At 44.1% G+C, this 13825-nt stretch overlaps 1 protein-coding gene across 3 annotated transcripts in view; it reads right to left on the bottom strand.

Annotated features, from left to right (window-relative positions):
- abcc4 (ATP binding cassette subfamily C member 4) overlaps nucleotides 1-13825 on the bottom strand; it is a 193398-nt gene that overhangs the window by 31230 nt on the left and 148343 nt on the right. For all 3 annotated transcript variants that reach the window (XM_033022920.1, XM_033022918.1, XM_033022919.1), the window contains 4 exons: nucleotides 10373-10483; nucleotides 7181-7281; nucleotides 889-1080; nucleotides 50-205 (listed from right to left, as the gene is read on the bottom strand). In XM_033022920.1, coding sequence (XP_032878811.1) covers nucleotides 50-205; nucleotides 889-1080; nucleotides 7181-7281; nucleotides 10373-10483 — 560 coding nt within the window. The remainder of the gene's footprint in view (nucleotides 1-49; nucleotides 206-888; nucleotides 1081-7180; nucleotides 7282-10372; nucleotides 10484-13825) is intronic.

The raw sequence follows: 13825 nt of genomic DNA, 5'->3' as shown, positions 1-13825 counted from the left end.
TAGGCTAATGATTCTGGGTAAATGTATTTTACATCATTATATACTGTACCTGAGGAATGATAGACATGCTGTTTCGCAGAACTTGTAATCCTAGTTCTGAGGTCACAATGCCATCAATCGTAATCTTCCCTTCTGGTTCAGCGAGACGAAACAAGGCTGAGATAAGTGAACTCTTTCCAGCACCTGTTCTTCCAACAAGCCCAACCTGCAATGTGTTCAACTTTAATTATTCACCATTATATATTAAGCACATAGAAGTCAGAAACAAATAAATGAAATGTTTTAAAAATCACATAAAAGTCAATTAGAAATCAAAATATTCAGTGTCATATTACATTTTATTGATTAAAAAATGTACTACTGGGTAAGAAAGGGGGATTGACAATTTGCTAAAGTACTATTATATTTTCAAACAGGCTGAGGTGTGTCCTGACAGAAGTTATAACATTATGAGAGGTTAGATAGATAGATCTTTTTTTTCCCTGGGTGGAAATGACAAGCACTAGAGCACATAGCTTCAGTGAGGGAAAGTGTGCTGGTGGCCTTGTTGAGGCAGCGTCAAGTCTAGATGGGGTCAATGGAAGGGATGTTGGTTTGAGTTATGGTCTGGGCTATGTCCGCAATTCTCTACAATTTCTTGCTGCTTTGGATGAAGCTGTTCCAAAACCTTCCTGTGATGCATCCTGATAAAATGCTTCCTGCACTGTACTGTAGAAATTGCTGAGGGTTGTTGGTGACATGCCAAACTTCCTAACCCTTCTAAGGAAGTAGAGGTGTCGGTGTGCTTTCTTGACCATTGCTTCCATATGGCTGGTCCAGGATAAGTTGCTGGTGATATTTACCGTCGACTCAAAACAATTAATGATCAACTGTAACTACTTTTCTTACCTTTTCTTTTGATCTGATTGTGAGGTTCAGGTCCTTAAGAACAGGCTCACAATCAGGACTGTAGCTAAAGCTGACATCTTCAAATATCACAGTGCCGAAGGTTGGCCAGTCACTTGGTGGGGGCTTGTAAGATTCCCACGGTGCCTCGCTTTCAAGTTCGGTGTAGTCCAGTACTCTTTCCACTGATGTCATCTACAAGAATAAGACAACATTTAAAATTGCCACAAGGAATCTGGCAGTCTGGTTGGCTGACACTTTCTTTCACACAAGACTTTACTGAAGCCAGTTAATTTAAAGAAACCATCTTGCATAAAATAAGCTCCTATATTCATAGTTAATCTGTATAACTGTAAAAAATATGTAGCGTTTTAAAAAATCTTTGTTTGGTGTTGGCACTCTTGACACTAAAGGGAATATCATCATCCATGTAACAGATTGCAAAAATATCCCCATTAGCTGTGCATGCCTTGACAGGTGCCAATGACTATGATAATGACAACCACATATGCTCTATTATTTCCACTGACTAGTAGAGCCAGATTGTGCCAAGAACGTTCTCCTCAGATTAGCACCTCACAGTAATTGACCAATCTCAAACAGCAGAATGTGTGGAGCTTCCACAGATCTCCAAAGTGCCCTAAAAGCTAACATAATTAGTACCCGTGAAGAGACACCTGGCTACCAGCAAATACCAATAGCAAATGAACACAAGGCTTTATCCGACTAGAAATTGCATCAAGGGAAAAATATCAGCTCCATTGGCACATGAAGAATGAAGTAAAAAAATAATTTAATGACAGAAAGGACAGATTGAAAGTGGGGAGATTAACAAACTGGGTGATATTCACGACATACATGAATTCCCTTGTGCTGTCAAAATGATACAGAGCTCAAATACCCAAGCTCATTTCACCAACAGCCAAGGACGGAGGCTAGTTTACTAACGGATGAGTGGGAACCAGAGTCATTCATCATGGAAACAGGCCCTTCTGCCAAACTGACCTGTCGACCAAGGTGCCTCATCTTAGGTAGTTCCACCTACCCACGTTTGCATCTATCTATCTATATCTCCATCTCCATCTCCATCTCCATCTCCATCTCCATCTCCATCTCTCTCTCTCTGTCTGTCTGTCTGTCTGTCTGTCTGTCTGTCTGTCTGTCTGTCTGTCTGTCTATCTATCTATCTATCTATCTATCTATCTATCTATCTATCTATCACCGAGAACACTAACGCAATTATCAAAAAAGCTCATCAGCGCCTCTACTTCCTGAGAAGATTACGGAGAGTCGGATTGTCAAGGAAGACTCTCTCTAACTTCTACAGGTGCACAGTCGAGGGCATGCTGACCGGTTGCATCGTGGCTTGGTTCGGCAATTTGAGCGCCCTGGAGAGGAAAAGACTACAAAAAGTAGTAAACACTGCCCAGTCCATCATCGGCTCTGACCTTCCTTCCATCGAGGGGATTTATCGCAGTCGCTGCCTCAAAAAGGCTGGCAGTATCATCAAAGACCCACACCATCCTGGCCACACTCATCTCCCTGCTACCTTCAGGTAGAAGGTACAGGAGCCTGAAGACTGCAACAACCAGGTTCAGGAATAGCTACTTCCCCTCAGCCATCAGGCTATTAAACCTGGCTCGGACAAAACTCTGATTATTAGCAACCACTTTCTGTTATTTGCACTACCAGTTTATTTATTCATGTGTATATATTTATATCATGGTATATGGACACATTTATCTGTTTTGTAGTAAATGCCTACTATTTTCAGTGTGCTTAAGCAAAGCAAGAATTTCATTGTCCTATACAGGGACACATGACAATAAACTCACTTGAACTTGAACTTGAACTTGAACTTGAACTTGAACTAACTAACTAACTAACTAACTAACTAACTAACTAACTATCTATCTATCTATCTATCTATCTATCTATCTATCTATCTATCTATCTATCTATCTATCTATCTATCTATCTATCTATCTATCTATCTATCTATCAAACTCTGATCTTGTGCTCTTCCGGTTTGCGGGGTTTTTCTATTTGAGCAAGAACGGAACGCGATAGCGCTGCAATTTTTCGCCAGGTTACTCACCGTTCTCCGGTGCTGCGAGTGCAACAAGTTTCGTTCCGATCGGTGGTATTTGGTAAAAGTTATCGAGGTTTAAAAATCTTTAAAACCGCGCATGCGCAGATTGCTTCAGTCAGCGCCACGCAGATTGGTCTCTTCTCCTGTCAGTCAATGCCACGGCCGGGATGGCGACGCCCCTTCCTGCCCCACCGGCGGCGGCCTGTCCCGCCTCACTCATAAACTCCTCTCTACCCTCCTCACAGTGCCCACCGTGACGAACACCGACTCCATCCCTCCCACCCTCTCCGTGGCCCAGCAGTGGCAGCGAGCAGGCAGGCAAGTAGGCGGTGGGGCAGGGTGGGGACAGGCCAAGCGGCAGCAGTGGGTGGTCGGACAGGACGGGGACAAGCCGAGCGGCGGCTGAGCCAGAGTGAGCAGAGGGAGGGAGGGAGAGTCGGGTTGCAGTGTGGCTGAGCTGTAACTCACACACATGATGCAAATTGGCCAATCGTCAAGTCAACTGGATCTAAACCACAGCTAACAATGAATTACCTGTGGAGGAAGGAACTGCAGATGGTGCTTTTTATGGAGGGAGTGACTGAGGGTAGGGGAAAGGAGAGGGAGGGAGGGATTGTGGAGGGGAGGCGGAGAGGGGAAATGAGCCGTGCCTGCGCAGTTGGGGGCTATGCGTGAGTGGTGCTATATTGCGTTGGGGGGGATGGGTTGCTTTGGGGGAACGGGTGAGAGGTGGAATATTGTATTGGGGAACAGGTTGCGTTGGGGCACTAGGCCTCCCGTGTGACAGGGACCCAACGGGTCCCACTTAGTCTAGTATTCCACTAAATCTTTCCAATCCATGTGCATGCCCAAATGAATTATAAATGTTGTTATAGTACCTCCTGCAACTACCTCCTCTGCGAGTTCCTTCCATATACCAAACATCCACTGTGTGAAAAGGTAGCTCTTTAGATTATTATTAAATGTTTCCCCTCTCATCCTAAACCTATGTCCTCTGATTATTAATTCCACAACACTGGGTAAAAGACTGTGCACCTATTTATTCCCCTCGTGATCTTATGCACCTCTATAAGATCACCCCTTATCCCGCTGTGCTCCAAGGAATAAAGTCCTAGCCTGTCCAACCTCTCCCTATTGCTCAGGCCCTCAAGTCCTGTCATTTCCTTGTAAATCTTCTTTGCACTTTGTCCAGTTTAAAGACATCCTTTCTATAGGAGGGTGACCAAAGCACAACATAATACTCTAAGTGTAGCCTCACCAATGTATTGTACAACTGTAACATAACATCCCAACGTCTGAGACGTTTTTTCATTGGGAACAGGCAAAAAGGTCAGACAATTGAAGCATATGAAAGAAAACACTGCTGAAGAACTCCAAAACAAAGATCATCTACCAAGAAACCCACATTACAGAACACTGTCCAGTCTGAAAGAATCAGTCTGAAGAACGGTTCCGACCTGAAACGTCACCTATCCATGATCTCCAGAGATGCTGCCTGACCCGCTAAGTTTCTCCAGCACTTTGTGTCGTTTTGTGTAAAATCTGACTTGCGTAAAGGATTACAGAACGTAACCTTTACGCAAGTCGGGGAGTGGCTGTAGAGGCACATTAGCGACGTTTTAATCTTCTAGCACCTTACTCGTTTCTAACGATAATTCAAATATCTCGTTTAATCAACAATTCCATGTTTTGAGTACATTCAACCCCCTTAAATAGTGAATGCTAAATATTCATTTGATTGAAATATATTTTCTTCTCAGCATGTAGCCCCGTTTTCTGAGGTTTTGACCCCAAATTTCTAGACGTAAATACATTCCCAGATTCCGCACTTTTGGTTTACGAAGAACATAGAACAGTGCAGCACAGGAACAGAAACTTTTGCCCACAATATTTGTGTGAACAAGATGCCTGGCTAAATTGATCTTATCTGCCTGTACAGAATCCATATCCAGGGCTCTAAATTAGCGGTTGCCCAGGTGCCACTGACCACCAAAAGTGACGCCGGGCAACCGAAACGCCGAGTCATTTTGCCCGGCTTGGCACTCAGATACTGGTTTATACCGAAGTTAGACACAAAAAAACTGGAGTAACTCGGCGGGTCAGGCAACATCTCTGGAGAAAAGGAACGTGACGTTTTGTGTCGGTGACGGCTGTAATTCGTGGGAAAGATGCTAAGTGTGGCGTGACGGAGAGTCGGAGCGAATGACGGGCCCCGCACAGCAGCAGCGGTGACCGCGGCTCCATCTCCTCACGCACCCCGCCCGGCCTGTTAGCGGCCGCTGCCTGCCACTCCGCCAGCGGCGCTTTCAAAACAAACCTTCTCGCACGCCGAGGCCGGGAGGAGGGCGGGAAGCCGGGTAGGAGGAAGGGAGGAAGGGGGAGGCCCCCTTCCGCCGTCTGAAGCGTCTGCACCACTCGGCCCCGCACCTTCCTGTTGGCTGGCGGAGGAGGGGAGGCGGAAATTGATGTGGATAGAGAACTGGCTGGCAGACAGGAAGCAAAGAGTAGGAGTAAACGGGTCCTTTTCACAATGGCAGGCAGTGACTAGTGGGGTACCACAAGGCTCAGTTCTGGGACCCCAGCTATTTACGATATATATTAATGATTTGGACGAGGGAATTGAATGCAACATCTCCAAGTTTGCGGATGACACGAAGCTGGGGGGCAGTGTTAGCTGTGAGGAGGATGCTAGGAAGCTGCAAGGTGACTTGGATAGGCTGGGTGAGTGGGCAAATGCATGGCAGATGCAGTATAATGTGGATAAATGTGAGGTTATCCACTTTGGTGGCAAAAACAGGAAAGTAGATTATTATCTGAATGGTGGCCGATTAGGAAAGGGGGAGATGCAACGAGACCTGGGTGTCATGGTACACCAGTCATTAAAAGTAGGCATGCATGTGCAGCAGGCAGTGAAGAAGGCAAATGGTATGTTAGCATTCATAGCAAAAGGATTTGAGTATAGGAGCAGGGAGGTTCTACTGCAGTTGTACAGGGTCTTGGTGAGACCACACCTGGAGTATTGCGTACAGTTTTGGTCTCCTAATCTGAGGAAAGACATTCTTGCCATAGAGGGAGTACAGAGAAGGTTCACCAGACTGATTCCTGGGATGTCAGGACTTTCATATGAGGAAAGACTGGATAGACTCGGTTTGTACTCACTAGAATTTAGAAGATTGAGGGGGGATCTTATAGAAACGTACAAAATTCTTAAGGGGTTGGACAGGCTAGATGCAGGAAGATTGTTCCCGATGTTGGGGAAGTCCAGAGCAAGGGGTCACAGTTTAAGGATAAAGGGGAAATCTTTTAGGACCGAGATGAGGAAAACATTTTTCACACAGAGAGTGGTGAATCTGTGGAATTCTCTCCCGCAGAAGGTAGTTGAGGCCAGTTCATTGGTTATATTTAAGAGGGAGTTAGATGTGGCCCTTGTGGCTAAAGGGATCAGGGGGTATGGAGAGAAGGCAGGTACAGGATACTGAGTTGGATGATCAGCCATGATCATATTGAATGGCGGTGCAGGCTCGAAGGGCCGAATGGCCTACTCCTGCACCTATTTTCTATGTTTCTAAATCCCGGGGCCAGGAGGGACATGTCCCCCCCTGTTTTGAGAGGTCCCCACCCGAGAGCCCCCCCCCCCCCCCTTCCAAGGGTGGCCAGAGACGTCGGGAGTCAGACAGGAGCGATGCCCCCAGGCCCACAGCCAGCGCTGAGAAGCAGCGCTAAACCCAGCTCAACTCTGACTGTCCCACCAGGTTATCCCTGCCTGGATTTACAGGAAATATGTCATCAGTCCAGGCATGACCAGGCGAGACAGGCAGAGTTGAGCTGCATTTAGCGCTGGATTGAACTGAAATTACCGTTCACAGGGCCTCCAAAGCCTCGCGCGTGTGTTCTGAATAATTTTTGAAAGTTCATTCCCATAATTTAAAATCAAGTTACTAGATTAACACTGATGAGGTATTTAGTATTTTGATGAGCTCTTTTAATCAATGCACCGTTTTTTTTCTAATATATCAAATAAAGATTCATGACAGGGTCTGCACTTTGTGTAGTGCATATGATTTGAGGAGAAACTCAACTGAAAATATTTTCAGATCGGGTGCAATTTATACCTGGATTGTGACAAAGTGGAATCATTATCTCAGTCATGTAATGAGGGAGATTCTTCTCACTTGTTGCATAAAATATTTTAATAACACTTACCAGGTTTTCAACTTCAGTACTTTGTCGTACTCCCCACTGGAACATGCCCATTAGCGTGATAGAATAAGATAGAACTAAACCAACCTGCCCTGCATCCAGCTCTGCAAGAAAATAAATACACATTAAGTGTCCCAGTGGGTGTATAAACAGGAAAGCAGACACTAGCAGAGCGGCCCGTTGGGAGCAGCTGTGTTGTGTGAGGCTTTGTGAGGGCTACCTGCTTTGAGGAGGCTAAGTATGAGGCTTATGGCGAGGAGTTTGAGGGCGGGATAAAGTACAGTGTGTGTTTTTTTTCTTTCTTTCACCTAGTGCAATAGAGATGGCAGCAAGGGCAGTGGTATGTTCCTCTTGCAATATGTAGGAGGTCAGTGAGACTTCCAGTGTCCATCTGCAGCTCTTTATAGACCACATTCGGGAACTGGAGCAGCAATTGAACGGCCAATAGATTGCGGATTTCATAGATGGCAGTTGCAGTAAGGTGGTCACTGCCTTGGGTACAGGCAGACAGTAGATGGATGATCATGTGGCTATTCCTCTCAGCAACAGGTGTGGCCTTTTGAATACTGTTGGGAGGAATGACCAGGCAGGGGAGTAGCAGCAGCAGTAGTTAGTTCTGTGGTATCGAGCCTGGCTCTAAGGCACACTGGGAAACAGCACTGCAATAGTGATAGGAGACCTGTTAGTTTAGGGGACAGGAGATTCTGTGGCAGCAAATGAGACTCCAGGATGGTATGTTGTCTTCTGCTGTTAAAGTCCAGATGTCTTGGAGGAGCTGCAGAATATTCTCAAGGGGGAGGCGAAGAGCCACAAGTTGTTGTGCATGTTGGCACAAATGGCATGGGTAGGAAAAGAGCTGAAATCCTGCAGAGTGAATACAGGGAATTAGCAAAGGCTAATTTGCAAGATCACGAGGATAGTACTCCCTGGATTGCTCCCAGTGCCACGTGTTAGGAGGATAGGAAGAGGAAGTCAGGACAGGTGAATGCATGGCTGAGGAAGGGGACATGGATTTTTGGATCATTGGGATCTCTTCAGTGGCAGAGGTGCACTGTACAAGTGTGATGCGTTGCACATGAACAGAATAGGTTATATGTAGGATGTTCAGCATGTGGAATGTTTTTAAAAGAGTAGTGGCGATAGTTCAAGGCATGAATATTCTTGTTAGAGTGAAGGGCAAGGAATCCTGGAGTATGGACGCCTGGATAAAAAGAGGAGGAAGCAAGTATATGCATCGTTTATCCCTGGGGGAGTCATCCTGGAGTCTCATTTTCTGTCACAGAATCTCCTGTCCCCTAAACTAACAGATCTCTTATGTGTGCTTACTTTGGTTTCTGCTGGAAGTTGTCAAATTCATGCTCTGAACCATGATTTTCCGTTAAATTAGAACAGTACACTTAAATAGGTTGAAGGTTCAAATATTGCATCAATGACCATATACATTCACATTTTGCATTTATAGAGAAGTAACATTTTCAGGTTGTTTTTGTTTGTTTTGCCACCGTTCATTCAAGGAAGACTCAGGAAGACACCGTTCTGCTAGGTTTCTGACTGTAAGAGTAATTACCTCTTGAGCTCTGTATGGGAGTAACTGCCGATCTCTTCATATAAGGAACTCCCCGTTTTGTATAAATGTATTGTTATTTGCTACATCCTCTTCCATTGTCTCAAATCCATTTCTAATTATATACTTTTGGGCACACAGCTTGTACAAATAAAGTTTGGAAGTATACACATAAAACGTTTAATTTAAATTGTAGATCTGACTACTGTTCTAAGAATAGCTCATCCATTTTCGCACATAAATCTTAATGCCAAGTCTAATCTCAAAATAAACAAGAGTGTGGGTGAATAAAATCAAACCTCTTTTAATACTTTTCTCAGGCACAAAATGTTGCATTAATACCTTGCTGTGTACCTGATCATAAACTTAAAATATAGCATATGCATCTCAGGCTCGGTATCTCTGGCAGAAGTGGTGCTGGAATTAAATACAATTATCTGAATTAAGCGACACATATACAGGCACTTAATTAGGCAAGGAATTGAAGGGTATGTATTTATGAAGGCAGACACAAAATACTGGAGTAACTCAGCGGGACAGGCAGCATCTCTGGAGAGAAGGAATGGGTGACGTTTCGGGTCGAGACCCTTCTTCAGACTGATGTCAGGTGAGTGGGTGGTACAGAGATAAAATGTAGTCGGAGACAGTAGGACTGTTTGGAGAACAGGGAAGGGGAGGGGATGGAGAGAGAGGGAAAGCTTAAAGCTACTTAAAATTAGAGAAGTCAATCGCCGAGCCTGCGTTTGGTCTTGCAGATATACAGAGTCCACACCTGGAACTGCGGATATAGTGGATGAGGTTGGAGGAGGTGCAAGCGAACCTCTGCCTCACCTGAAAAGACTGTCAGGGTCCTTGGACAGTGTCGAGGAGGGAGGTATCGGCACAGGTGTTGCATCTCTTGCGGTTGCAGGGGAGGGGTGGTTTGGGTGGGAAGGGACGAGTTGACCAGGGAGTTGCGGAGGGAACGGTCTCTGGGATTAATGTAAATGTAATGGGCAAAAAGTTCAGCGTGGACATGGTGGGCTGCAGCGCACATTTCTGTGTGTGGACAACTTCATCATTGGATAACTCTGACTGTTCCCAAGTCCCGGTTCTGTAAAGATTTTAGCCTTGGTGCCATTCTGCACAATTGATTACACTTGATCTTGGTTTCTTAAAACAGAAAAACTGTTCAATTGAGCAGACTGTCAATATACCAAACCATTAAAACCTCACCATTTAATAACACTGATGGTTACATCAATTATAGATATACTTGTTTTTTTATTTATACTTTTATTGTTTTTTTTATTGTTTTTATTTTATGTGTGGAATCTAAGTTTTATGTGCGATGCTCCGGTATTCCCTGGGAAACGTCTTCTCATTTTGCATTGTGCAACTGGTGCTTTGCAAGATGACAATAAAGGTTGATTGATTAATTGATTCATCCACGTATTCTATATTTAACATCCTCGCTAAGTAATGCAAAGCAAAAAATATGAGCATTTTAACAGAAAACTGATGAAATGTTAAATTTCCTTGGGGAAAATTAAAAGGAAATTTTAATAACTACATGGATTAATAATAATAACTACATCCATGAAACACAATACAGATTATAATTTGAGGAAAAGGCTTGAATTCCTACTCACGGTTTGCAATTACAATAGAACTAAAAGCAACCGATGTGACAAAAACAGCACAAAGAGCATCCAACCGAACAGCAAGCCACCGTGAAGTGGACAGGAAAAGGAACCATGTTTCTGCAGAGAAAAAGGGAAATAATAGTTTAATAAAATCAATTCAATATTCTTTCACATTTTGTCAAAACAATTTGGGGCACAATGTATTATTCTGGGATGGGATTCATTAAGGCAATTTAAAAGTTTCTATTAATGTTATTAAAATCTCCAAACATAAAATTCATGAAATGTTGCTAGCTTTCCACGTGGAATTACCAGTTACATGTTCAGCTATAAGCACCTAGCAATAAAACAAAGAGCTGGTAGAGTTGGATCACTATTTGGATCTATTAATAGTGTACAGGAAGTTTATGTCATCCCAAATTAGATGAATTTAACGGCCTAAGAACAAACCATAGCCTGAAACATTTTGTTGTTACTTGATTGGTCCTTACTTCAAACAAGCATGCTTCCAATCATTTTGAGCAATGTGTGAAGATGTCCATTGGTTTACAGAAGTGTACAGCTGCTGTCCCATTAGTGCCTTAAAAAGGTTTTCCACAGCATCTAGAATGTACCTAGTACAAAACTATACTGTAACATTTTGTAAGTACATAAAGGGAAAAAGGGTAACTGAAAGTGGGACCTCTCAGGAATCAAAGCGGTCAACTGGTTGGAGCCGCATGAGTCCTCAATGACTATTTCTCCTCTGTTTTTACTGTGGCAGCAGGACTTATGAACTTGGGGCAGTCAAAGGAATTATCGTGAGAGCAGTCAGTATTATGGTCGAAGAGGTGCTGAAGGTCCTGATGTGTATGAAGGTGCACAAATCTACTAGGATGGATCAGATATATCCGAGGACATTGTGGGAAACTAAAGAGGAATATGAGGGAGCCCTGGCTGAAATTTACAAGTTGTTATTAAATACAGGAGAGTTGCCAGAAGACTGGAGAGTGGCAAATGTTGCGCCACTATTCAAGAAGGGCTACAGGGAAAAGGTTGGGAACTATAGGTCAGTGAGCTTACCATCTGTAGTTTGAAAGTTGCTAGAGAGTATGAGGGATAGGATATACATGCATTTAGATGGACACGGGCTGATTAGGGATAGTCAGCATGATTTTGGACGTGGGAGGTCAAATCGTTTGTTGAAGATGTGACCAAAAAGGTTGATGATGGCAGAGCTGCTGATGTTGTCTATATGGATTTCAGCAAAGCATTTGACAAGGTTCCACATGGTATGATGCTTTGGAAGGTTAGATTGCATAGAATCCAAGGAGAAAGTTGGCCATGATAGGAAGCAGAGGGTCTTGGTAGAAGGTTGCTTCTCGGACTGGAGGCCTGTGACTAGTGGTGTGTCTCAGGGTTCGGTGCTGGGCCCATTACTGTTTGTCATCTATATCAATGATTTGGATGAGAATGTACATGGCAGGATTAGCAAGTTGCTGATGATACAAAGGTGGGTGGTATTGCAGATAGTTGTGAAAAATTGCAGCAAAATCCTGTTCGATTGGTCACTTGGATTGAGGAATGGTTGATGCGATTTAATACAAAGAAATGTGAGCTGTTGCATTTTTTAAAGTCTAACATGGGTAGGACCTACACATTGCCTGGTAAGGCTCTGGGGAGTGTTGTAGAACAGAGGAATCTAGGAGTGCAGGTACATAGCTCCTTGAAGGTGGCATCACAGGTAGATAGGGTGGTCAAAAAGGCTTTTGGCATATTTACCTTAATCAGTCAGGGTATTGAGTATAGAAGTGGTGAGGTCATGTTGCAGTTGCATAAGATGTTGGTGAGGCCGCAATTCGGGCATTGCGTTAATTTCTGGACACCATATTAAAGGAAAGATGTTGTCAAGTTGAAAAGGGTACAGAGAAGATTTACGAGGATGGTCCCAAGACTCGAGGGTCTGAGCAAAAGGGAGATGTTGAGCAGGCTGGGGCTCTATTCCTTGGTGTGTAGGAGGATGAGGGGTGATCTTATAGAGATGTATAAAATCATGAGAGGAATAGACTGGGTAGATACACAAAGTCCCTTGCCCAGAGTGGGGGAATCGAGATCCAGAGGACATAGGTTTAAGATGAATGGGAAAAGATTTAATAGGAAACTGCGTGGTAATCTTTTCACACAATGCGTGGTAGGTTATAGAACGAGCTGCCAGAGGAGGTAGTTGAGGCAGGGACTATCGCAAAATTTTAGAAACAATTATAAATTCAAGAATCAAGAGAGTTCATTGTCATGATTCCCTGATAGGACAATGAAATTCTTGCTTTGCTTCAGCACAACAGAACATAAGCACCACCGGAAATTGGAGGAACAGCACCTCATATACCACTTGGGGAGTCTGCATCCTGGGGGCATGAACATTGAATTCTCCCAATTTTGTTAGCCCTTGCTGTCTCCTCCCCTTCCTATCTCTCCCTCAGCCCTCGGGCTCCTCCTCCTCCTTTTTCCTTTCTTCTCCCCATCCCACCCCACCCCACCCCCCATCAGTCTGAAGAAGGGTTTCGGCCCGAAACGTTGCCTATTTCCTTCGCTCCATAGATGCTGCTGCACCCACTGAGTTTCTCCAGCATCTTTGTGTACCTTCGATTTTCCAGCATCTGCAGTTCTTCTTAAACACACAGTAGGCATGACTACAAAACAGATCAGTGTGTCCATATACCATTAAATAAATATATATACACATTAATAAATGAACTGATAAAGTGCAAATAAACAAATAATGGGCTATTAATGTTCAGAGTTTTGTCCGAGCTGAGTTTAATAGCCTGATGGCTGTGGGGAAGTAGCTATTCCTGAACCTAGTCGTTGCAGTCTTCAGGCTCCGGTACCTCCTACCTGAAGGTAGCAGGGAGATGAGTGTGTGGCCAAGATGGTGTGGGTCCTTAATGATACTGCCAGCCTCTTTAAGGCAGCGACTGCGATAGATCCCCTCGATGGAAGGGAGGTCAGAGCCGATGATGGACTGGGCAGGGCCAAACCCAGGCAGGTGGGACAATATTGTGCCTCATAGATCCAAGCAGACATCTAGGTATGCATCCACAGGGCTAGCTTCTCAATTAATATTTATCTTGTGTTTTTACCGTGTGGAAAGAGGTAAAGACTCGGGACGGTTAATGTGGAACAATGGGTGAGGTGCTGGAAGGCTGGAGGATGGCAATTGTTGTGCCTTTATTTAAGAAGGGCTGTAAAAAAAAAAACTTGGGAATCAGAGACCAGTAAGCCAATAATCTGGTAAAACAGGAGTTGATTAGATTTGCCCATTGGGTATCACTTCTCATGAATTTGATTTAGAGTTTTTTTGAAGAAGTAACCAAAAAGGCTGATGATGGCAGGGCTGTAGATATACAGTAGTTTATATGGACTTCAGCAATGGCTTTGATAAAGTTCCGCATGGGAGGCTGCTCTGGAAGATTAGATAGC

Source organism: Amblyraja radiata, chromosome 6, assembly GCF_010909765.2.
Source record: "Amblyraja radiata isolate CabotCenter1 chromosome 6, sAmbRad1.1.pri, whole genome shotgun sequence".
In the NCBI taxonomy this organism is placed as follows: Eukaryota; Metazoa; Chordata; class Chondrichthyes; order Rajiformes; family Rajidae; genus Amblyraja; species Amblyraja radiata.
This window is presented reverse-complemented; position numbering and strand designations above follow the sequence as displayed.